At 34.7% G+C, this 27,216-nt stretch overlaps 1 protein-coding gene across 3 annotated transcripts; it reads left to right on the top strand.

The window, feature by feature from the left end:
* Positions 1–2,373: 2,373 nt before the first annotated feature.
* LOC120214479 (universal stress protein PHOS34-like) lies at positions 2,374–3,925 on the top strand. 3 transcript variants are annotated; one of them, XM_039212370.1, is made up of 4 exons: positions 2,374–2,661; positions 2,740–2,852; positions 2,933–3,054; positions 3,716–3,925. In XM_039212370.1, exons 1-4 carry the CDS (start codon positions 2,406–2,408, stop codon positions 3,807–3,809), a joined length of 585 nt encoding a protein of 194 aa, XP_039068301.1. In that variant the 5' UTR covers positions 2,374–2,405; the 3' UTR covers positions 3,810–3,925. The 3 variants fall into 3 exon arrangements, with proteins under 3 accessions (XP_039068301.1, XP_039068302.1, XP_039068303.1); XM_039212371.1 differs by having other exon boundaries at positions 2,749–2,852; XM_039212372.1 differs by having other exon boundaries at positions 2,374–2,655; positions 2,749–2,852.
* Positions 3,926–27,216: the final 23,291 nt, after the last annotated feature.

The following is a 27,216-nucleotide window of genomic DNA, read 5'->3' on the forward strand; positions in this document are numbered from 1 at the left end:
ATTACATCCGAGAGGTAGTTTTTCAATAATATTTGTCACCTGGAATGATTCACTTATGACCATTTTTTAGCAAGATTTCCATTAACAATTACTTGGAGTTACTCCACTTGATTTACTACTAGTTTGGAATCAACCGTAGTATACATTAAGAATTTGACAACTAAAAACTTTTTAACTCTTGCATCTTCAGATTGATATTTGTGGTTCAATGTCTCCCACAATTTCTTTGTAGTTTGATAACCAAAGTACACTAGATACAATGAGTCCTGTAATAAACTATTTAGGATATAGTTTCGACATATGAAGTCTGAATATTTCCAAGCTTTAATCATATTGAAGGCGGTAATCTTTTCAACCTCTCCTTCTCATTTTCCCTCTTTAAACACATGACGATCTTCCTTCAATAACTAAGCATAGTTCACTATGGTCATATAGAACACATCTTTTGCAGCCATGTCTTAAAATTCCACCCAAAATTTTATCGATCTCTCGTTGTGGTTAACTGTCATTGTCGATTGATTTATATTCATATTTGAATTCTGAACTAGAATCATTATTTTTGGTATCCATGCTAGGTAACCTGTTGAAGTTTGTTGTATCCATTTTTATGTAAAACAAATGGAGCCAGAATTAGTAATAATTCCAATAAACAAAAATTTAATTCTCATTTATTTGTAATTTTGTTAACGAACAGAATCAACAAAATTAGTAACCAATGTTACTTCAACGATAATTTTTGTTAACACATATTTGTCCATTTTAAGCAAACCCGTTAAAATGACAATATAAATCATGAAAACAAACTAATTTGTTTTTCACAATTTTCTCAAGATTTTCGAATCACCTTGGATGATTTCAAAAAGGTAGAAGATAGAATATGTCTTAAGATTGTTACAAGTATAACAATTCGAGACGAAAAAATAGATTTTTTGTATTAATAAATAAAGAGTACAATTTATAATAAAAACCCGAATGTTGACAAAAAAGAGATCTGGAAACTAGTTGAAGTCTGTAGCTAAACAGTTTCCTTAAGATAGATGTTCGACCACTCTTTTGTGCTTGAGAACTTTGGTCGTCTGTCTCCCAGGATACAACAATGAGATGATCAGCGTACAATAGCACAACTGTAGAGATCACGAACTATAACTTGCATGAGGCCATCACCGAAAACTAGAGAAATTGAAAAGAATTTTTGAGTTATGTTTAACCTTGTAGGTTTACACGATAATTATAGAGTTTCTTATAGGAGAAGAATTAAAAATATATATATTATGAAAAACAAAGTCATTAATGAGTATCCGAATGAATTTGGAAGTAACCAATTAATATCGCATTTAATAAAATATTTTCGTGAACTACAAATATACATATTAATATTCAGATTTAAGAAAATCATATATTATCCTTTTTAATTCAGAACATTTAGAAAGATATTCTCACATTTAAGAAAAAATATTTAATTTATAATGAGAGTAAAACATCCGTAACCCCCCCCCCCCCAAAGTCGGCCTGATCTAGTTATTTATGTTGCCCACGTTAAAAGCAAGCGCACCCTCAACCTCAATGGATTCTACTATGAGCTTAAATTTGTACATCACTACACCTATTCAAAAGGTACAATATCAACCCATGCCATTCAAAGATTAATAAATGGGTTGGTCTATATAAACAATTCTCATGCTTATTATCCCATCAATATGGGATCTAAAATTTTCTATTTTCCCTACACAAGATAATTCATATGTACTTTACTTTAAGCATCAATTTATTATTCATCACTTAATCATTTTGAACATATAAGATATCGTTATAAAGATATTATGAAGTATAGTATGAATCAATAAATTCATTACTCGAATCTCTATTTTTACCGTTATAAAATATGCCTCAAAGTTCTCAATTTATCACAACTTTTTCAACATAGAAAGTGAAGGTCCTCGCTAATGTACGGATATCACAAGTATTATAAATAATTATTTATGTGGATGTCTATTTTATTTATAAGATAAGATTTTAATATACAATATTTGAATTGATATTTTTATATACGCTATGGTAATAATATTGTTAATTAGATTAGGATTTAAAAGTAAATAAATTTTAATATTTAATAGAAAAACAAAAGCCATGTATGGCCAAAACACCACCGAGTAACAAAGCTCAGATTCTCAATACCGACAAATGTCCATTTGTTTTGCTTACGAGAGCAATTTGGATAATTGTCCTCCATGTATTGCATGGCTGCCACGTTTCCTCCTTTCACCGTCGACGCGGTTGCAGAACTTCCACGTCTAATTTCGATTAATCATACCCGATTTTCATGGGATAGCAGCATCGCAAGATCCACCCTGCCATGGGTATTATATTAATCAATATGAAGGAATTAGAAAAGGGCAATTTCGGTGATGATGGAAACAACGAAAGGAAAGTCGCCGGCGCAGTTGGGAGAAGAAGGGGTTAAAGAGATGAGAGTAATGGTGGGTATTGACGAAAGTGATGAGAGTTTCCATGCGCTCCAATGGACCCTCGACCACCTTTGTGGTCGGATCACTGGCACTGCTGCAGCTAACCAGGATGGTTTGCGGCTCATAACTCTCAGCCTAGTTCATGTTCACCAGGGTTTCCACCGACTCTATGTTCCTGCTGGACCAGGAGGTACAGGTATCTAACACCCCTCCTCTCCTTAACACACACACACACACACACACACATATATATATAATTATTGTGTTTTTCAAGTTTCAACAGCGTATTACATACCAGCTTCCGTTGAGGAATCAATAAAGAAAGGTCAAGAACAGATTTCCAAAGCATTACTCTCCCGTGCATCCTATCTGTGCAAAGATAGACCGGTATTGAACTGCTCGCATATACGGTTTTCATTAATAAAAGTAAAATTACATGCATTAGATGCATATAATTTTGGGTGCAGAATGCTGCAGTGGAGACTTTGATATTTGAAGGGGACCCCAAGGAAAAGATATGCCGAGCAACCCAAGAAATGCATGTGGATCATCTTGTGGTAGGCAACCGGAACCTCGGAAAGATTAAGAGGTGATTCATTTTTCCATTTTCTTTTGGCATAACCATTGGTATCTTTAATTGTCGACAAACTTTTTTAAATGATATTATATTTTCAGAGAATACTTTTATCAACGTCAATAGAGATTTCCAAAGACTCCACTCTTTGGGTAGATTTTTCATAATTTTCTTAGAGACATTACATTATTTTAAAAATTATATCTCTATATCTTCAGTATTGGACGCTATTTTTGATAAAGTTAAATTTGATAATTGACATCTATATTTCAATAGTATGCTAGTTTACTAACAGACATGCTGACTCTAGATCTGACGCCAACCTTTAAAAATTCATCAAAACACATGATAGAAAGATGCTCTTTTTTCTTCCACTCTCTCACTTACACTGTTTATTCCATCCCTTTCTTTACACAAATTAACCCTGATTCACATTCGAGTTTCATCAATTGTGATTTGTGATTTTTTTCTACTAAATCAGAAGAGGTGAATCGTAAATTATCAATCACCTACCGATAAATTTTAGTAACATAAATATATCATATATGATTGGATCATGATATTTCATGCTAGTGTATCATTGTATCGACGGGTCTCGTATTTAAACGAGCCATTTTAATGTTTATCAATGGAATCATGTGATTTGATGATGTGGTAATGGTGAGTTTGGTTGCAGAGCTTTCTTAGGCAGCGTGAGTGACTATTGTGCACACCATGCCAACTGCCCCGTCCTTATTGTAAAGCAGCCATCGAAAGAAGTAAGCAAGTGAAAGGCTAAATGCAGTGGTGAAGGTCCCACTTGAGTTTTCTTCTCACTTAGAAATGTGTTTTTTTCCCTTTTTTTCACGAGGATAGAATTGGCACCACTTGACTACAATTTTTTTTTAACTTTCTGTCCTTTGGCGGTTAAGCAACAAAAGTCCATGAGCAGCATTTCCATTCAATTAGCCATTTGGTAAAAAAAGGACAAATTAAAGAGATTGATAATGCTACATGTGGATAAACTACACGCATGGTAGTAATTTTTTATTTGACTATAACATAATCATTATCCTAGATAATCTCTTTCTCTTAAAAGAGAATTACCTAATATTAAATAAATAAATAATATAATATTTGATCTTTTAATGCCATAATTTTAAATTAATAAATAATAATTTTATTTAATCTTTGAATGCCATTTCCTGAAGGCTTTTCATAAGGAATGTCTTTGGTTTGACGGTAAAGTTTTGCACTCTCGTCAAAGAAGGATATAAGGTGGTGCAGCATATAGTGAGAGAGTCCTATCCATGACCCATACAGATCTCCGAACATGCCTCTATAGTTTGTCAAACTTTAACTCTTGATCCCATATAGACATTAGATCGGTTTTAAATGGAATTAGAAAATCTAGATGTTTCTGGCTATAAAGAGTTGGGAAGGATCGATCGAGTCGGTTGAGCCTATCCCACTCTTCAAAGTAGATAAAGGAAAACTATGCTGGTTGTTGCCACCCTCCCCAAGATAGAGAGGTCACTCTTCCCAAGGCATTCTTTGATTAAAGTACGTACTCCCAACTTCATTTTGATGTTTTCACGTGGTCTACTATAGACACATGTCAAGGATTAGTCCATCAATTATCATGCAATCGTTCAATATCAATATTTGTTAACTGTTTTTCGGTTGGACACCAGAATTGGGCTTCGACTTGAAATAATTGGGTTGGGAGTCGTCACCGACCACTTTAAAACGAATTTAGGTGGATCGGACACCATCTTACATGATCTGCGTTTTTACCAGAAATGTGTCGGGTTCGGGAGTCGGTTACGATTAAGGAAATATTAGCATCCTTGAACCGCTCTTTTGGTACCAATTAAATTTCCGGTTGTCTTAGTTGCGAAAATTCGAAATTAAAATTAAAATTTAACAGACCCGATTCAAATTACTTACAATTGATTGATTTGAAAGCGTACTCTTAGAAAAGTCAACATGTTAGAAAAAAAGGTAATAAAAACTAACAAAATAAAAAAATGATGAAGTGGATAAGATAAAATAAAAGAAAGACAAAGAAAAGAATAATAGTAAATTAAATAAAAATAAAGAAACAAAAAGAAAAGAAAAATAAATAAATAAATAAATAAAAGAAAAGACATAAAAAAATATAAAAAATCCATAAAAGCAAACGAAATAAATAAAATACTAGAAAATAATAGTGTAAATAATATATACATAGTAAATAAATAAATAAATGTAAGAGGGAAAAAATATAAAATTAAATTAAATAAATAAAATAGATATAAGATAAACGAAATGATAATATATATATATATAATAAATAAAAATATAAAAAAATAGTAAATATATATATAAATTAATAAAACAAATAATGAAAATTAACATATATATATGTGTAATCTAAAAAAATATATACATACTAAAGAAAAAAAGAAAATGCATAAAATGTAAAAAAAATATTACATGAAAAAAAGAAAAATAACAAAACAATTAAATAAAATGAGTAACAAGGGAAATGTGCGTATAAATAAAATTAAATAAAAATAATAATAATTAAAACGTAAATGTAAGGGAACGAATCAAAAGTAAAAAAATGCTACTTTTATTTCCTTTTCGAATCGTTTACAATAGCTTTGCCTTTGTATTTTCAGTTTTTTCCTCTGTATTTTGTATGTAAATCCTGTGTTACAAATGGGGAGGATTACATGTATTTATAGTGAAAAAAACTAACTATTTTTAGAATCCTATTAACAATAGAATCCTAATGCAACTAGACTCCTTGCTCGGTTATTGCACGTTTGTTGGTGTGGTTCTTGCTTTACAAGATATGGTGGTGGAAGAGTTCTACTAGGAGAGGAACTCTTACTAGTTATATCTTTTAAGAAAATGGGTGTCTACAGCTGCCCCTTTTTGTCCTTTTTTGTGGAACGAAAAATAGGACAAAGATAAAAAGACACAAATTTTCATTCAGTGGAGTTGAAAAATAACTCCCTGTCGAATTGAATTACGGATGGCTCCTCCGTCGCGAAGTCGAGTCCATCTTGAAATGATTTGAATCAGAATGTGGCTTTTCATTGTAGTCCACTTTGGTCTTTTTCTCGGTTTAAAGACCTTGGCTAAAAATTCGACTGGAAAGTAATCTGTTGACTCTATAATGTGGTTGATATGCCCTCGAGCTGAATGAAACCGAACTCGAAAAGTCTTCGCTGACAGATAGCTTTTTTCGACTTAAGCTATGCTAACGGAAAAAAGGCTTCTTGCTACTGAGGCACGGCTAACCCAGACCTTCTTCTCGGCTTGAAAAACCTCGATTGCAGCCGGACAATAGTGTGATTGAGGTGTCATCGAGCTGAATGGAATCGAACTCGATAATTTTATTGATAGATAACCCTTATTGCCTTGAGCTATGCTATAAATAATGTGCCTTAGAGCTGAGCATAGTCGAACTCGAAGGTCTTTTGGTGATAGATAACCCTTCTAGCCTTGAGTTAGGCTGTAAATGATGTGCCCTTAAAGCTGAGTGTAATCGAACTCGAGGGTTTGGTGTTTCAAGAGAAACATTTTCAAAGGTTTTTTTTTGTGTTTCAAGAGAAACAATTTCAAAGGTTTTTTGTGTTTCAAGAGAAACTGCATTCAAAGATTGAAGTTTCAAGGGAAACTGTCTCAAGAGAGACAAAATTTGTTTCAAGAGAGACAAAAACTTCCAAAAGAAACTGTCTCAAGGGAGACGAGATTTGTTTAACGTAAAACATATTCAAAGATTTTGTTTCAAAGGAAACTGTTTTCAAAGTTTATGCTTCAAGAGAAACTGTCTCAAGGGAGACAAAGTTTTTCAAGGGAAACTATCTCATGAGTGACAAAATTCATTTCAAGGGAAATGTTTATGTTTCAAGAGAACTGTCTCAAGGGAGACAAATTTGTTTCAATGGAACCTATGCAAGAGAGACAAATTCATTTCAGGGAAATGTTTTAATGTTTATGTTTCAAGAGAAACTATCTCAAGAGAGACAAAACTTAGTTCCAAAAGAGAATGTCTCAAGGGATACGAAATTTGTTTCAAGGGAAACATATTCAAAGATTTTGTTTCAAGAGAAACTATCTTAAGAGAGACAAAATTCATTTCAAGGGAAAATGTTTCAATGTTTATGTTTCAAGAGAAACTGTCTCAAGAGAGACGAAACTTAATTCTAAAAGAAAATGTCTCAAGGGAGACAAAATTTGTTTCAAGAGAGACAAAATTTGTTTCAAGAGAAACCATCTTGACTGAAATAAATCTTCTTTCGAGTGAAAATGGTTCCAAGAGAGACAAAACTGGTTTTAAGAAAAACAATCTTGAGTGGAATAAATCTTCTTTCGAGTAAAACAGTCCCAAGTGAGACAAAGTATGCTTTAAGAAAAACAATCACAAGTGAGATAATCATCTGCATTAAATGAGACTGTCTCAAGTGAGATAAAATTTATATTGGAAATGTTGAATATGAAGATGAATGTCGATCTTTCAATCTGTCGAGTTGGCTTTTAATCTCATCTTCTCCTGAAAGATCTACAAAATGCATTTGGATGTAAACTATCATGATGATGGATGTTTGATGTATGCCAAAATGAAATTTATTTGTTGTTGAATTTGTCCTCAAGAGAGGAAAAATCAAGGTTTATATTGCTCATGATGATGAATCCAAAGATGCAAATTTCATACGTCATGTATGTATGTGTTGATTTATATGTTGATATGTGAGGGGAATGGTTGCGTGTGCAGTCTTCATTCTATCTCTGACTCAGTTTGTCTTCATTTCCACCAGGGTGTACTCTTGCATACCTCAACCTAAGACAATTTTTCCTTCCCCTATCAAATTTTGCCCCAAAAATGGCTTCCTTTGCCTCAGTTTCGATCTTGAGCTTCGGAGCGATATTTGTTGAATTCCAAGATATTCTTCCAGAGAACATATCTTGTTTGAAAAATGCTTTTCTTCTTTCGAATTTTCAAAATTTTGAAAAATATCAAAAGGAATTTTGAAAAATACGCCCCCTTCTAGGTTTCACATTGAAGCAAATCATAAATAGGAGTTCATTGGATATCACAAGAATCAAATTATCTTTAAGCTTTGATAGCTGCAATCTTTGACAAATATCAAAATCGAAAAGTTGATTTAGAGGTGGGTTTGTTTCATCGATTTGCTCAGGGCTTGGCCCTCTTTCTTGGTTTGATATTTTAATCGGATGCGACCAAAATGACACAACTAACATAATTAATGGATAGACCTTTCAAAACACTTCTGTTTCAATTCTCTAAAATCTTTCATTTGTTCAAGTTTTGTAAGCTCCTCTAATAAAGGTAGTGCAAAAATATTGGTCTAAAAATGAAATTCTTGAGTGCTCGTGTATTGACTATAACAGGTGTTCCTTAAACTCCTTTAGTCCATTTTCACCGAAACTCCTTATTTAGATTTAATTTGCCATTTTCTGGCCAGTCTAATCCATAAAGCCGGGGCGTTCAACCAATTGCTTTAGAGGGACATCTTAGTATTATAATCACTTTTACCAAGTTTAACTGAAGGGTTCGTCTCATCACAAAGTCTTTGGCCTGACAAAAGCAGTGGAGCAAACACTGAATTGCCAAGTGTCCGAGCAATATCATGGTTTGAATGTAATCTATTTATAAAGCCAGGGCTTTCGAGTTTCCTCTATAACCAATTGCCTTAGTGGAATAACTCATCTTTAGAGGGAAAAATCAATGAAGGGTTCGTCTCATCACAAAGTCTTTAGTCTGACAAAAGCAGTGGAGCAAACACTGAATTGCCAATTGTCCGAGCAATGTCATGGTTTGAATATAATCTATTCATAAAGCCATGGGTTTGAGTTTCTATAACCAATTGCTTAGTGGTATAGCTCAGCTTTACGGATTTAATTTCTTAAGATGTCAAGAAGAACCTGTTATAGTCTAGGTGTTTTTGAAAGTCAAGGGATCTCATCTTTAGAGTTCAATTTCCAAACAACTGACCTAAACTAGATTGGCTTACTCGACTATTCCATCTGTGAAGATCATTATCATCACTGAACATCATAAACAAAGGTTAAAACAATTTTTTTCAATCTCATGTGCTAGTTGCTCATTCTGTTCACTCTTAATACGTGTCTGGATGCCAAACCTTGGATGGACTCGTCATGAGAAGAGAAAACTTAGCTCGGTAAGAGAAAAACATGTAGTCTGATGTATCTTTTAAATTAGGACCAAGGGGTCTTTGTTTTGCAGGGTTCAAACTTATCATTTGTCAAAGATTTACAACCTCATTATTAACAATTTTAATTTAAGGTGATATTCAAGGAATTCAAGATTAAAATTTGCTCATTCCTAAGAATGAAGCATTTTATTTAAAATGTTTAAACGTTAAGTGACTTAAAAATGTTCACACATAAGAAGTAAAAAAGAAAAACAAGTTCAAACAAGATGATATGCTTGATAATGCAACAAAATTCCTGACGGATACCCCGTCTGCCTCTCGATCATAATGCACCATTACATATTGAAAGTGAATGCCCCTGAGTCGATCAGATCTTGGACCTTACGTTTCAATGCCCCACAATTCTCAGTGGTGTACCCTGAGCTCCCAATATGATGGTTGCATACGGCGTTAATATCATGGCCTTCAGGATATGGGGACTCTCTAGGTTTGGATTGAATCGGAGTCACAAGATTCTTCTCAACTAGCGTTGGGAGTAGCTCCTCATATGTCATTGGGATTGGACTAATACGAATCTTTTCTTTCCTTGGTTCTCTCTGAGTTTGTTTAGAAGTACCAGATGGTACAACTGCAACAGTTTTTGGACTTGAGATCGTAACACCTTTGTTGGCGTTGTAGGTCCTGACATTGTTGGTCTCTCCCTCAATTTCCCTTGTTTTATAGCTAGCTCGATCATCTCACCAGCCATGACTAGATCTGAGAAAGTTCCCGATGTAATTACCACCAAGTGCCCGAAGTAAGGTGCCTTCAGGGTCTGTAACAATAGCTTTTTAGCTTTCTTTTCATCCAAGGGTGGATGAACTTGCACAGACAAATCCCTCTAACGCTGTGAGTATTGTCGGAAACTCTCGTTGTGTTTCTTCTCCAGTTCTTGTAGTATAACCCGGTCTAGTCTCATTTCGTTAATATGCTTATATTGTTCCAAAAATAACTTGGCTAAGTCTTTCCAAGTCTTGATATGGGTTTGGCTGAGCTGGTTGTACCACCAGATGGCTAAGCCCGACAGACTCTCTTGGAAGCAGTGAATCAGGAGTTGGTCGTTCCTTCCATATCTCGTCATCTTTTGGCAGAACATGGTGATGTGTGCAAATGGGTCGCTGTTCCCGTTAAACTTCTCAAATTTTGGGGGCTTGAATTTTGGAGGAAGAACCAAGTCCGGGACTAGATTGAGCTCTGCGACATCGACACCAGGGTAGTCATGATCTCCTTTAACTACCTTCATCTAGTCTTCCAATTGCTTGATTTTATCTTCCATCTTCTTTGAATTATCCTCTTCGTCCGAATTTGGTATATGATAATAACCCGAATTGTTCTCAAGGTTAAATACAAAGGATAAGGGCTTCGCTTTTGCAGCCGATGAGTCTTTTCGAAGTTCCGGTATGATTTCAGGTAAGACAACCACTTGTGGGGTAGGTGGTATAGCTACCCCTTCCGGTGAACCTACCCCAGGCGCACTGGTATGTTGTAGGCCAACTAACTTGGCAATGATCTAATCAACCAAAGATTCTTGGTTCTTCATGATTGTATTCAGAGTACTCAGACTACTCTGGTTTATCTTATCTTCAAGTTCTTTTTGCAATTTTGCCATGTTCTCCTCGATTTTCTCGATTCTTGCTTCCATCTTATTTTTTTAGGCGGGTGTTATACGGATGAGGTGCGTCCTATGCTTAAGGTGGTGTATCGAGTATGTGTTTCTTTTTGATGAGACATGCTTCTGTTAGTCAATTCGAATGCAAAGAAAATAACAAAATGCAAAATATGTCTAAATGCATGATACATGATGCATGAAATGCTCGAGGCATTGATAAAAAAATGTGTCTATTATTATGAATAATCCTTATTGGGGACAAAAGTGTTCTATCTTTTAAGAGACAAAAATATCCTGAGAGTTTCTGACATGTTGACTAGTCTTCTGCCTTCGTCTTTCACAGGTTGAATAACCTGTCGAACCGCTCCGGCTTCTCTGGATGAACTGTGAAAATGTTGAGTTGATTTTTGGTACTGGCCCAAGAAGTCTCGAATGACTGCATCTCCGACATCTATCCTTGGAGTCTGTCCCCAACGAATACGTCACTGGAGCCCTTAATTGGGAGGAACTATGTGAAGTTCATTAGTCTGTTTCTTGAGTTCATCAGCAATGGTTTCCAATTTCAGCTATTGTTTTGCCATTGTTGTCTTCGAAGGGACTCCCAAGATCAGTAACATTCGTCTTGCCCCTGCAACCTCAGCCAATCAGTTATTCAAAGATAGACTTTCATTGTGCTTGATGTAGACCCGGTTCATTCTGAGCCCTTTATAATGCAGCAAAGTGAAATACTCTTCAATTGTGGGAACCACGTCTTCTGGATTGAATGTGACACAAAGTCGACTTGTAGAATGTCATCTGCATTTTCATCTCTTGTATTACAACCCCTTTGTCCATTAATGCAGATTATTCATGTTTAAAAAACATGTTTTTGGTGGATCAACACCTCTTTTAAATGATGCAAGTGATGAAAATAAAATGAAAAAGAAAATAAAAACAATTAGCGAGGTAAAAATAATAAAAAATAATCATGAAAGATCAAAGTCATACCCCACAAGATATCTACCCGAACATGCTTAGTATTCCTACCCGGACATGATTTCTATCTCGCATGCTAATTTCAAATAAATCCTAACCGCATATTTGTCTAGTTCACATGCTTTGAACAGAAAATAAAGCAGGGAAAAAAATCAAGTAGCCTAGGGTTTGGAATGAGGTTTTGGGGTGGGTTCTATTTCTTTATAGTCTCTCGGTTTAGGTTCTAAAGAGGGTACTCGAGTTCTCCTTGTCGGTGCCCCATTGGGCTTGCCAGACCCTTAGTCCTAAGCCTATTACAAGCTTGTGTGGACTAAGTTAAACTCGAGAGGACCATTCCCTTATGTCTGTGCGGTGAATAAATTCACACGAAGACATAAGATATATGAATCCCGAAGGCTACTTGCTAGGCATATGCGGTGAATAAAATTCACAGGAATGCGTCGCTTTCACCCCCACTTAAAACGAGTTCGGAGCTCAGGTATAGAGCCTTAGATGGAAAAAGTTAAAGATCTGAAATCATTGAAAAAATGTCAGTACAACTATTTATTTGAAAAATAATCAAAGATAAATAATAAGAATCGAATAAATAAATTAAAATTTAAACTTATAATTTTCGCTCAAAAAGACAACCGGAAATTAATTTCGGCCTGACTCACTTACCTTTCCCCAGCAGAGTCACCAAGCTGTCGTAACCGTATTTCGGTTGGGCCCCGGAATTGGGCTTCGACTTGAAATAATTGGGTTGGGAGTCTCCACCGACCACTTTAAAATGAATTTAGGTGGGTCGGACACCATCTTACCTGATATGCGTTTTTACCAGAAATGTGTCGGGTTCGGGAGTCGGTTACGGTCAAGGAAGGATTAGCACCATTGAACCGCCCTTTCGGTACCAATTAAAATTTAACAGACCCGATTCAAATTACTTACAATTGATTGATTTGAAAGCGTACTCTTAGAAAAGTTAACAAACGTGTTAGAAAAAAGGTAATAAAAACTAACAAAATAAAAAACTGATGAAATGGAGACGATAAAATAAAACGAATAAAAGAAAGACAAAGAAAAGAATAATAATAAATTAACGACAACAAGTAAATTAAATAAAAATAAAGAAACGAAAAGAAAAGAAAAATAAATAAATAAAATAAAAGACATAAAAAAATAAATAAAATCCATAAAAGCAAATGAAATAAATAAAATACTAGAAAATAATGGTGAAAATAATATATACATAGTAAATAAATAAATAAATGCAAGAGGGGAAAAATATAAAATAAAATTAAATAAATAAAATAGATATAAGATAAATGAAATGATAATATATATATATATAATAAATAAAAACATAAAAAAATAGTAAATATATGTATAAATTAATAAAACAAATAATGAAAATTAACATATATATATATGTGTAATCTAAATATATATATATATATACTAAAGTAAAAAAGAAAATGCATAAAATGTAAAAAAAATATTACATGAAAAAAAAATAACAAAACAATTAAATAAAATGAGTAACAAGGGAAATGTGCATATAAATAAAGTTAAATAAAAATAATAATAATTAAAACGTAAATGTAAGGGACAGAATCAAAAGTAAAAAAATGCTACCTTTTATTTCCTTTTCGAATCATTTACAATAGCTTTGCCTTTGTATTTTCCGTGCTTTCCTCTGTATTTTGTATGTAAATCTTGTGTTACAAATGGGGAGGATTACATGTATTTATAGTGAAAAAAATAATTATTTTTATAATCCTATTAACAATAGAATCCTAATGCAACTAGACTCCTTGCTCGGTTGTTGCACGTTTGTTGGTGTGGTTGTTACTTTAAAAGATATGGTGGTGGAAGAGTCCTCCTAGGAGAAGAACTCTTGCTAGTTCTATCTTTTAAGAAAATGGGTGTCTACAAATATCATGCCGTCTTTCGGGTGGTCCGAAATCGGGCTTCGACGTAGATTAAATGGATTGGAGTCGTCATCGATCATTTATTTTAAAACAAATGGGTTGATCGGATACCCTATTTCTTACATGAACTGCGTCTTGCCAAAGACGTGTCGGATTCGGGAGTCGGTTATAGTCAAGGAAGGGTTAGCACCCTTGAACTGCCCTTTCGGTACTACGTAGTTTCCAGTTGTCTTTAATTAAGAAAATTGAAAGTTTAAATTAAAAGGTAAAATAAAGATCCAAATTACTTACCTTTAACAGATTTACGAAAATACCCTTAAATGATAAAATGTTAGATAAAAAGGTTGAATCTGAAAACAGAAAATGGTTAAATTACAATGTTTTAAAGAATGCATATGATGAGGAATTAATTGAAATAAAGATAAAATGCGCATATTAAAATTCATGAAAAATAATAATAATAAGGATGAACAAAAATAATACAAGGAAAACAAGTTTATCAACGAAAAAATAAATAAATAACCATGCTAAATACAAGATTAAACAATAAAAGAAACACAAATAATGAAATAAATAAATCCCCGAAAATGGCTGAGACATAAAATAAAATAATAAAAGAAAACAAATTAAAATAAATAAAATAATAAAACAAAACGAAATAATAAAATAAATAAAAACAAAAAGAATGGAAGAATGAAAAGATAATAGTGTTAATAAATAAGATAAATTAGAATAAAATATCCATATATAAACGTGATGAAAAACAAAAAGAAAGAAAATAAGAAAAAAAACAAAATAAGGGGCCTATGTCATCAATTCAACGGGAAAAATATAGTGAAAGGGGGGAGGTTAGGAAGACAAGAGCCTAGGAAGGAAACTTAGAAAAAACAAATTAGTTAAGTATATATATATATAATATAATACTTAATAAAATAATTAAAAACTAATAACAAATATACATATATATATATATATATATACATAGACATTAAGAAAACAAAATACAAATAAATAAATAAATAAAATATATATATTAAGATATAAAAAAATAAAAAAATGATTAAAAAAATAGAAATAATATATATATATATATATATATATATATATATACCAACGTTTAAACAAAATATTAAGATAAAATAATAATAGGAAATAAAATAAAATGAAAATGAAAAATATACATCTATACGTTTATATATATATAATAAATAATGGTATAAAATACATAGATAAAAAAATAGTAATATAATTTAATATAATATAGGTAAATAAATAAATAACCAAAAATAGATAAATATAGTAAATAAATAGTAAAATATAATTAAATATATATATAGAGAAAATAACTTCAGTGACCGAAAATGCCTTATAATATACGATTTTAACCAACTTTGTTTGGATTTGCGAAAATGACCAACAAATTCGCAACCTGAACTCCAATTTCGCAACTCAGTTTCCAAATTTTCAACGCAAATATGTAAATCGCATTGCGATTTTCCGAATTCGCGTTGCGATTTTCCAAATTCACAACGTGAATCTATAATTCGCAACATAGAAGTCAAATTCGCAACACAAAAGTCAAATTCGCAATGCGATTTCCAAATTCGCAACACTGAATTTCAAATTCGAAACTCGATTTCTGAATTCATAACGCGAATTTGGAAAATTGCAACTCGATTTTCGAATTCGCAACATGAATTTTAATTTCGCAACAGGTTTATTTTCGTAACACAAATGTTTTGGGTATATAACTACGTAGCAACAACAACTCATAACCTAAATCCCTAAATCACAACTCATTCCATCTCCATCTATCACTCTCTCCGCCGACATCCGTTCCTATATCCAACGACATCCTTCCCCATCTCTAATTTTGTTTTTTTTACATAATTTTATTTCTATATAATTTTTCAATGATTTCTCTCCCAAATTATCAACTATCAACTTAATAAAGGTATGTTTTCTCTAAGTTAGTGATATGATATGTAGTTTATAGCTCGTTTTTTAGTAATTAATTTACAATTTGTAGAATGAAATCATCTAATGTTGATCATGTTTGGATAGATTTGTGTTTTGGAGGGTCATGGGAGAATGTTCATGGTGTTTTAAAATATATGCCTTTGCCCATGAATCTTCAACTAAAACTGTCATTAAAAAATTAAACTTATGAAACTCTAATGTTACGTGTTGCAAAGAAATTGAATTTAGAGCTTCTAAGTGGATTTAGGATATCTTTTCGGAGAAAAGGTAAAGTTTATTTGTTAACCGACAATGAAGATGTTGAACGATTCATTGCTTACATTAGTGTTTCGCAAGAATATGATGTTACATTGTATGTTGTTGAACCTAGAAGTAGTAAAGTTGGGTCAGTAGCGGGTAGTAATCAACTAAGTTATTCAACCCAAGTTTATGGTGCTCACAATGTATAATGTTGTTATGAACCTCAAAATTTATTGGTTCCACCACAATTTCATCACCAAGAAAATTTTATTTCACCACATTTCCAATACCAAACACAGTCTCAAAACCCACAACCTTTTCCTAATCCAAATCCCAATCAACTTTCAGCACCAAATTCCAGTTTTCGTATTAACTAGTTAGACTATTATAAGCCAACAGAAAAAATTGTGAGTACTAGTCAGTATTCAAAATTTGATCTTGGTCAATACCCAGACTTTGATCTTGGTCAATACTCGGATTTTGATGATATTTCAGAAGAAGAAACATACCATGCGTATAATGATTTTGATATTGGCCAATACCCAAATTTTGATGATGAAACAGCCGCTGCCGAGGAAGATGTTGTTGATAATAATGAGGAGGAAGTTACGACTGTGAACGAACATGTTGAACATCCATTATGTAATTCATATAACCCTGAAGAAGAAAAAGAAGAAGAAGTCCCCGAAGAAAAGAAAAAAAAGAAAATGCCACGGGAGTATAACTGGAATATGCCAGAATTACTTGAGATACTGGAAGAAGAGTTGGTAAATATAGCAGTTGATTGTTACACAAAAGTTATTCGTATTAAGAAAGATGATTGTTTTGATACAATGGAAGACTTGAAGATAGCTTTGTATACGAAATGTGTGGAAGATGGCTATCAACTAAAAGTTAACAAATCAAGCAAAGATCGTTTCGAAACAAATTGTATGATTGACAAAAACTGTACGTGGTGTATGATTGCAAAGAGGATAAAAGATTGCGAAATGTTTCAAGTTAGGACTTTTATTGATAAACATACATGTTCAAGAACCTAAGTTTTTCCTCACCATATACAGGCAAACAAAAAGGTGTTGGGTGGTTTTCTGGCTGAGTTAATGTTTTTGAATGGCAGGGTATACCGAGGACATGAAATTATGACTGACATGAATGCCCGGTTCAATATTAGTATCTCATATTCTCAAGCTTGGAGAGCCAAATGTTATTCCTTAGAATTGTTGAGGGGGTCTCCAGAAGCATCGTTTGCCCAACTGTCGGTTTATTGTCACAATTTAAAGCTGAAAAATCCTGGGTCGGTAACTTATATCAAAACATATAGAGATGGATGCTTTGAGTTGCTGTTTATCACCATTGGTGCTGCAGTTAGTAAATCAATATAATTTGGTTGACTCATTTTTGTTAGTTACATGCATTTCACATTTAAATGATTATATTTCTTGTGTATATTATTTTGTAGATTCATTCGTTTATTACTTGTATGCGTCCAGTTATTATAGTTGATGGAGCACATTTGAAAGGTCGATACCTTGGAGTAAACTTATTAGCAGTAGCCATAGATGCTAACAATGGGATACTGTCAATAGCTTACGGGGTTGGCAAATCTGAAACCTCTGATTCATGGGCATGGTTTATGGGCATCTAGGGATTGCATAGGTCCTATTAGCAATCTGAAAATCATATCCGATAGGGCAAACTCAATTGACAACGCTATTAGAACGTGTTTCTCATATGCTTTTCATGGACTTTGTGGTGTTCATTTGTATAGAAATCTAAAATCAAGGTCTGCTGGTATAAAAAATCATAAATGGATATACTGGAAGGCTGTAAAAGCTTATTGGGAAGTGGATTTTAATAAGCATGTAAATTGTTTAAGACGTGTTTTGCCTCAATGTGCTCAAACATTAAAAGATGTCGGGTTTGAAAGATGGTCAAGAGTACATCAACTTGGAGCAAGATATGGTTGCATGACGTCTAATAGTGCAAAATCAATCAAAGCTCTAAGTCGTCATTCCCGAAAATTACCCATTACTATGTTAATGGAGTTTTTTTGAGCCTCTATTCAACAGTGGTACTACAAGAAAAGAAACCATGTAGGTATTATTTCTTTAAATTCGTAACTTATCATATTTATATATTTTACTATGTATTATTTATTTAAATTTACAGGAACATTGGAACGTCGTGTTACACCATGGACTGAAAAAAGATAACGAAACGTGTTATGAAGTCAACGTCATGGAGAGTTGAACCATGTTCAAACACTTTGTTTGAAGTATTAGATAATAACTTAAATGGGCTTGTCGATCTAAATACAAAGATGCGTAGTTGTATGAAATGGAAAACATCTGGTTATCCGTGTGGCCATGTTATAAAAGTTGTTCTTCATCTAAACCAAGATGATTCAAGCGCATACGCTATGGATTGCTACACTACAAAAGTATATCGACATACTTAAGCCGAGATTATCTACCCTATTCCACATCATTCTGAGTGGGACAAACCAGATGACTTACAAACAGTTTTGCCACCAGTCATAGACAGAAGGCTACCTGGCCGACCAAAAACTCACAATCGTATACCGTTTAAGGGTGAAGAGAAGATGATATCGACATGTAGTCGGTGCAAGGAAAGTGGTCATACAAGGTTGACCTGTGGATCACCAGTGCCATCACAATCATCTTTTCCTCTACCAAAATATGGATCCTCATCAAAATCCAAAGCTCATATGATGCCAAGCAAAAGGAAATCAAAATCGCAATCAAAATCAAAATCCCAATCACAACCGGTTTCACCTTTGGGACTTATTAACTTAGGTGATTTTAAATGAAACGTTGTATTATGTGTATTTTATGTGTTAATGCATACATTTTCAGTTAGACATTCATTAGTAACTTGAGTTTGAACATTGCTATGATCTGTTCAGTTGTTATCACTTATCATATTGTTGTTTGTTATATTTTTGAAGGTGTTTCCCTTGAATTCGCAACGAGAAATTCAAATTTACATTGCGATTGTTGCGAAAGTCAAATCCACGTTGCGATTTTTGCGTTGCGAATTTGACTTTTACGTTACAAATTTTACTTTCGCAACGCGAATTTGACTTTCGCAACCATCGCAACGCGAATTTGACTTTCGCATTACGAAAGTGTACCTTAAAAAGGTCTTTTTTGCCTTCAACATAATGCAGATTGAAATTTTCTTAAACAGAAAATCAAATTTTACAAATCAATTAAACATGCAAAAAACAATTCTTATTTACACATCTAAAAAAACAAATCAACAGTTGGTTGTTTATGCACAAATACATCAATTTCACGCAGCTCACTTCAGGATTAACCTGCAGAAACCAAACATTTGCTCAAACAACACTTTCTACACATCTAAAACCAACAAACAACAAATTATCTAGGTACTTAACCAAACATTTTGAAACCAACAAAGAGTATATATGTTAACAACACTTGCTCAAACTTACCAATTTGTGTTGTTTATGCACACTTTCAGCACACGGATGCAGGTAGGCAACGTCTCGCATATATCGCTCTAGCCATAAAATGCCGAAACCACAACCCTACTGCACCTCTATCTCTATCTATGGGAGGTAGAAACTGTTTACTTCTTGTAGTCAAACGTTCCAAGCATATGCATACGAGAGGACCACAATCCCCTCTGGCTCCCTCCATTTGTTGTGGCACTGTCTCATCTCTGATCATTGTAACTTTGAACTTTTTTGGCTTATTATTTCCAGAAATAGTCCAATAATCAATCGCATCCAAGTATTTAGCCAAATGAGTGCTTCATCCCTTACAAATAATATCTCTCAGATCAAACAATGATATGTAATTCAACATGCTGTCATATACTATCGTCTTCAGGGATGGGAGCTGAAGCTCGACAAGAAGCAAATGATGACATTCCATAACAGGGATAAACACCTGCAATCATAAATAATAATTCAATTGCGCACATCAAATAAAATTTATGAACACCTTTAAAATATTCAAAAATAAATACTAACCTTATCGACCTCCCACCACGCAGGATAAAGTTTAGTTTTTCCATTACGCAACACATATGAAGCGTCTCTCTGATCCTTCAAGTGAGCTACGTGAAAAGACGAAGGCATAATAGTCCATCGTGTATTTTTTATTTTCTTTAATTTCCTTATTATCAGAAGACGTGACACCCATGCATCAATATGTTGTTTTATAAAAAAATACATATATTAGTGAATTTAATAAATTTAAAAAAAATTAATCAAAATGTAATATAAGAAGAATATAAGACTTACCCCCCATTCGAAATAGTCATTGTCTTCAACCCCTAATAAAACACCCCACCAAGACCGAGCAAGAAACAAATGCATATCATCGTCGAGTTTGCATATGTCAGCGTAACAACCTTGGCTCCACTCATGTAGATAAAAATCAACTGCGGTCTTAGCCTATTATCTAAAATTGTGTCCGGTAGTGTTCTCCTCTCCACTTCAGATACCGAAATGGTACTGACCGGTAACTGATATGAAAGTCAACTCGAATCCATCATATCGGGCACGTGAGGGGGTTTATCAATATGTTAACATAATATGCCATGTGAATCGGGCTCTTGAACGGTGGGAGGGGCCTCTTGAACGATGAGATGGGCCTCTTGAACGGTTGGAGGGGCCTATTGAAAGATAGGGGACCTCTTGAACGATGACAGGTGAATTGGGCTTCTTCTTACGGAGTCTTGGAAGTATTGGGGGTGAAAGGAGACGTAATGGCACGTGCACGACATCTGATACGTGAACCCTGTCGTGCAAGAAAAACCCGACGTAAAGGATCTACCTTATCGGGCCGCTAAAAATAAATTAATACATAAATCAGTAAATAAACAAACAAATAATACCGAAAAAGGTTATTTGCATTTTTAGTATAGTATTAAACAAACTTACCTCATTACGTAGAGTATAAACCTCATTCTGTAACGATGCAATAATCTCACGTAGAGTGACTACCTCATCACGTAAAGTAGATACCTCACCACGTAAAACACCATTGTCATCGCGTAAAACCTCTACCTCACCACGTAAAGACCATACCTCATCACGCCATGCACCATTATCGTCACGTAAAGTACCGACCTCCTCACACAAAGCATTAACCTCATCACGTAACTCCCCTAACTTATCCCATGGAGGTGGAGAACAGGGAGATAAATGTCGTGGCATCTTTGTCGGTCGCCTATCATGAGGTGATGGTGGAGAAGAGGCTCGATGATGTGATGGAATAGGTGATTGCTCTCGTTGTAGAGGTGTATAATCGGCTCGATCAGGTGATGGCTCTAGTGTCGAGATGTAGAATCGGCTCGATCAGGTGATGGCTCTCGAAGTGGGGGGTGCTCATCATTCGTGTCATCAAAAAAATGCTTACTAGCTTGCCACAAATCAGTGGCTAGCTCAACCTCTGTGGGTGTCAGCCTTTGTAATGGATAATCGGCCTCCTAACAATATAAAAGCTCAAACAAAGTTAAACGTCTTCTAGTAATAACTTGTTTATATATGGTAGTATTTGTGTTAACTTGCATCATTCATCGTCGTATATGGTAGCAACTCTTCCAAATCTAACAGCCGGATCCTCCTCCAGGAAATAGCCCTAGGAATATCATTTGAATTTTTTATTGCATATGTCTGCATACTGGGAAAAGCCTCAAATATTCAAATCTACAAACAATATAATACACAAACATTAGTAATTGTTAAATAATTAATTATAATTTTAGAAACATTATATAGAAATTCTTACCTTAAAGGCCCAAATAAAGCCTGCCAAAGTGTATTTGGAAACATGGCCACGCAAACGTTTTCGGTCCTCAAAGGCAGACGATAACTTTTTCTAGGTAGCTTTCCATATATATGAATCCCACGGAAACACGTTCCATGTATTTAGGTCATCTACCAATAATATTAGGTCCTCAGAAATAGGTTGTCTGGCCTCTTTGCCTAAAAAGTTGGCATGCAAAAGTAATAAAAGGCATACTCGGATAACATCGAGGTCATCCATATGAGTAAAACCATCTTTAACAAGTAATCTTTTCAATTCGTCGACGTGTAAACTGGGCTTCGCCTTTGCCAGCTCAGGAAAAACCTGAGATAACCATGATGGGCGGGCGATATGACTAGTGTACCGACCTACTTCATCGTGTCCGAATCGTAGACCAGTGATTAAGAAAAACTCCTCCCGCCCAAAACAAGTATACGCCGGTGGAAAAGGAAACCATATCTCTTCATCACCACATTGTATCCTCTCGGGTAGATCGTTAGTCATGGTCTGAAGAGACAAATGGGTCAACATAGCATCTCCACCTGGATGTTGTACTTTCAGCCATGGCCCGAAGCAAGTATCCTCAAACAATTTTCTTTGTACATGTGTAAGTTTCAACGCAATTGTAGTGGCTAGGCTTAATTTATTCCTTAGAGTCAATGAAACTGAAAAATATTTCTAACAAAACCAATAAACATACCAAGTTAGATATACCAAAAACTACAAATTATACACTATAAACAGACATGATATTAAACAGTGAAAACATAGCCAAATATGTTTCAAACTAGCACGGTATTCACCCAAGTCATTATTCTATCATAGTTCACAAAATACATCAGATAACATTCCAGAAGTAAGAACTTATATAAATAAAGTGCAGGTTTAAGGACAACATAAAGAGTAGTAGTTTATTTTTGAAACTTAAATTCACAACACTGTGAAGTTAGTATTTGTCTTTGTTTTTTTGTTGAAGTAATGCAATTCATTCAAGTTTCAATTTGCAGAAGAAGAGTAGTTTCTGAAACTTAAAATCGCAATGCGAAATTGAAAATCGCAACGCGAAACTAAAATCGCGTTACGATTTTCATTTTCGCGTTACGATTTTCATTTTCGCGTTACGATTTTCATTTTCGTGTTGCAAATTTAAGTTTCAAAAGCTATTCTTCTACAAATTGAAACTTAAATGAATTGCATTAATTCAACCAAAAGACAAAACAAAGACAAATACTAACTTCACAAGGTTAAAGACTAAACAGTTTAGCAGTATTGGCAGCAACCGAATGAATTTACTAAGCAATCTAAGTGAAATGGTTAATCTATTATTGAAATTACCAGTAAATTTATCATCAATTTAAATATGAAAAATCTAATAATAATACAAAAATTTCAAAATAAAAATAATTAAAAAAACTAACCATCAGTGGTTGATTTTCCATTTGTGACCGTGAATGGTTGTCAGGGTGGCTCTGAGAGATGGAGATAGAAGGATTTCGTCGAAGATGGGGATGGATTTCGTCGGAGATGGGGATGGATGTCACCGTAGATAGTGAGAGATAGAGATGGGACTGAGTTATGATTTAGGGTTTTAGGTTATGATTTGTGATTGTACTGTTTACATTTGTGTTACAAAATTAATAGTGTTTCGAATTCGAAAATAAAATTTGCGTTGCGAAAATAAACGCGTTTGACGAATTTAAATTATGTGTTGCGAATTTGACTTCTGTGTTGCGATTTACAGATTCGTGTTGCGAATTTAAAAATCGCAACGTGAATTCAGAAAATCACAATGCGAATTCGAAAAATCGCAATGCGAATTCGGAAAATCGCAATGCGATTTACATATTCGCTTTGCGAATTTAGAAACTTAGTTGCGAAATTGGAGTTCGCGTTGCGAATTTATTGGTCATTTTCGCAAATCCAAAAAAAGTTGGTTAAAATCGTATATTATAAGACATTTTCGGTCACTGAAGTTATTTTTTCATATATATATATATATATATATATAATAAGGATTAAAATGAAAAAAAAACAAATCGAGTGGCCAATTTAAAAGAGAATCGGGATTTAAAAATCGAATTTGGGATCAAAATAGCATACCTTTAAGGCAGAAGGGACCAAAAGGGTAGTCTACCCTAATTACTTCAGAAACACGCGGATCCCCTAAGGGATCTGCTCGGGCCATCGGGTCGGGTTTATGGGCCATATAAAGGCCAACATTTTTTTAGCAAATCTCATTTCTCTTCTCTTTACACCGACACCCCTCCCTCTTTCAAACATTTCTCTGAAATGTTCTTAAGATATGAAGAACTCGACTGGGTTCTTCAATGAACCCAGTATCCGCCACCACATACCGCCTCGCTGCCGCCTTTGAACGGCGTCGACCGCTGTTCATCGACGACAACCCATAAAAAAGCTTGCATTTTTGAAAGTTCTCGACCTACTGATTTTAAAATTGGGTTTTGTTTTTGTAAAGTGGCCTCAAGGGAGGATAGATATGGGTTTTAAAGCCCCGAACCTTCCCCTAAAGATCATCGACTGACCCTTCTTGGTGATATTTTGGGTTTCAAGCCAAGCAAAAAAGGATACATGCAATAAAAGCCAACCAAAACGAAGATAAAAAGGAAAATATACCTCTTTTATTTTCGTGCTTCTCTAAAGTTTACAACCTCGATTCGTATTCTCAGTGTATATCGAGTGTTTTTTAGCGTAATCTATGTGGTATTGTGCGTGTAATCTTTCGTAGTATCATCCCTCGTGTGGGTGTTACATTAATATTTATAGCCTACAATCTATTATTTTTAGTTCTGATTTTTTAGAGTTTTAATCAGACTAAATCACTTGTGTCTTGTTGCTTTTGGTGTCCCATACATCCACGTTGATGCGGTTATTACTAAGGAAAATATAGGTTGTGTGAGAATCGACGGTTTGACCGAGTTGGGATGAAGGCTTGCGGCACCGTTGGAAGCAAAGAGAGCTTCAAACCTTAGCTAGACCGGTTCGGGTTGCGGGCGGGCAGTTTGGGTAGGGTTCCACTAAAACTGGGTCAAGGTTGCTCCAAGTGCTCTGCTGGGCTGCTGGGTGTTATTTGTGTAATGGGTCACTCTTTATTTCGGGCCTGTAAACAAAATTAGCATGTATAAGTAATAATATATGACATAACATTGTACGCATATACTATATAATATATATATATATATATACTATATGCTATAAATAATAGCACGTGTAAATGCCATATGATCGGACAAAATATGTGTCAACAACAGCCCCGCTTTGTCCTTTTTCGTGGAACGAAAAATAGGACAAAGACAAAAAGACACAAATTTTCATTCGGTGGAGTTAAAAAATTGACTCTAAAAGAATAACTCCCTATCGAATTGTGTCGCGGATGACTCTAACGTTGCGAAGTTGAGTCCATCTTGAAATGATATGGAATTGAAGCCGTAATTCAGAATTTGAATCGGAATGTGGCTTCTCGTTGCCTTTCGGCCTTCTTCTCCGTTTAAAGACATTGGTTTAAAATTTCGACTGGAAAGTAATTATTTGATTCCACTCTTTGGTTGATAGGCCCTCGAGCTGAATGAAATTGAACTCGAAAGGTCTTCGTTGACAGATAGCTTTTCTCGACTTAAGCTATACTTCCGGAAAATGGTTTCTTGTCACTAAGGCACGACTAACCCATGTCTTCTTTTGACTTGAAAACCTCGACTGCAACCAGACAGTAGTGTGATTGATGTGTCATCGAGCTGAATGAAACCGAACTCGACACTTTTATTGACAGATAACCCTTCTAGCCTTGAGTTATGCTTTAAATTTGGTTTGCCTCTGAGCTGAGTGTAATCGAATTGGAAGGTCTTCAGTTGGTAGATAGCCCTTCTCGACTTAAGCTATACAGCAAAAGATGTTCCTTGGAGCTGAACGTAGTCAAACTCGAAGGTCTTTTGGTGAAAGATAACCCTTCTAGTCTTGAGTTATGTTGTAAATGATGTTCCCTCGAAGCTAAGTGTAATCGAACTCGAGGGTCTTTGGCAGATAGCCCTTCTCGACTTAAGCTATGCTGCAAATGATCTGTCTTGGAGCTGAGCGTAGTCGAACTCGAAGGTCTTTGGTTGGCAGATAACCCTTCTCGACTTAAGTTATGCTGCAAATGATATGCCTTGGAGCTGAGCGTAGTCGAACTCGAAGGTCTTTCGGTAACAGATAACCTTTTTAGCCTTGAGTTATGATGTAAATGATGTGCCCTCGAAGCTGAGTGTAATCGAACTCCAGGGTCTTTGGCAGATAGCCCTTCTCGACTTAAGTTATGCTGTAAATGATGTGCCTTGGAGCTGAGCGTAGTCGAACTCGAAGGTCTTTGGTTGGCAGATAATCCTTCTCGACTTAAGTTTGCTGCAAATGATATGCCTTGGAAATACCCTTCTCGACTTAAGTTATGCTGTAAATGATGTGCCTTGGAGCTGAGCGTAGTCGAACTCGAAGGTCTTTGGTTGGCAGATAATCCTTCTCGACTTAAGTTATGCTGCAAATGATATGCCTTGGAACTGAGCATAGTCGAACTCGAAGGTATTTTGGTGATAGATAACCCTTCTAGCCTTGAGTTATACTGTAAATGATGTGCCCTCGAAGCTGAGTGTAATTGAACTCAAGGGTCTTTAGCAGCTCGACTTAAGCTATGCTGCAAATGATGTACCTTAGAGCTGAGCGTAGTCGAACTCGAAAGTCTTTGGTTGGAACGATTCCCTTCATCGTGAAGTTGAAACCATGGATGGCCCATTCTTTGTGAAGTTGAAATTGACTCTGAAACTAGAAAGTAGTTTGTTGGCAGCCAGTCGCCTCTTCGCTGTGAAGTTGAGCTTGTGTTGTCTCGAGTCTAATATCCTTCGTTGTGAAGTTGAAATTGACTCTGAATGAAACTTTGTTGACAGTCAGTCGCCCCTTCGCTGTGAAGTTGAGCTTGCATTATCTCGAGTCCAATATCCTAAAAACTTATTTGTGCTAAAAATGATAAATGTGATGCTCTTAGGTATGTCTAATATGCATGCAACATGAATGAGTTATGTTTTATCTCAATGATGATAACTGATTGTCTTATGAAATTTGACATTGTTCGTTCTTTCTTCAAGAGGCAAAATGAGCCTTAGCACCTTTCAGGACCTTTCACATTTGAGATTGTCCCGTTTGAAAATTTTTTCTTCTTTCTCTTATCTTAGGAGGGAAGAAAAAAGATATAAAAAATTCAAGAATTCTGTAAAACATTGCCTCTTAATTCAGGCTTGCAATCAAATCGAATCAAATCAAACATGAGTTCAAAGAATATTAAAGGAATCAATAGCTCTTTTAATGCTTTCAGAGTTATAGCTCTCTAACAAATAGTCAAGTGGATGAGTTGGCTTTAGGTTGACCTAAGGTTTCAGCCATAAAAAATGTCATTTTTTCGGGTATTG

This window comes from Hibiscus syriacus, unplaced genomic scaffold (genome assembly GCF_006381635.1).
Source record: "Hibiscus syriacus cultivar Baekdansim isolate YM2019G1 unplaced genomic scaffold, ASM638163v2 tig00110065_pilon, whole genome shotgun sequence".
NCBI lineage: Eukaryota > Viridiplantae > Streptophyta > Magnoliopsida > Malvales > Malvaceae > Hibiscus > Hibiscus syriacus.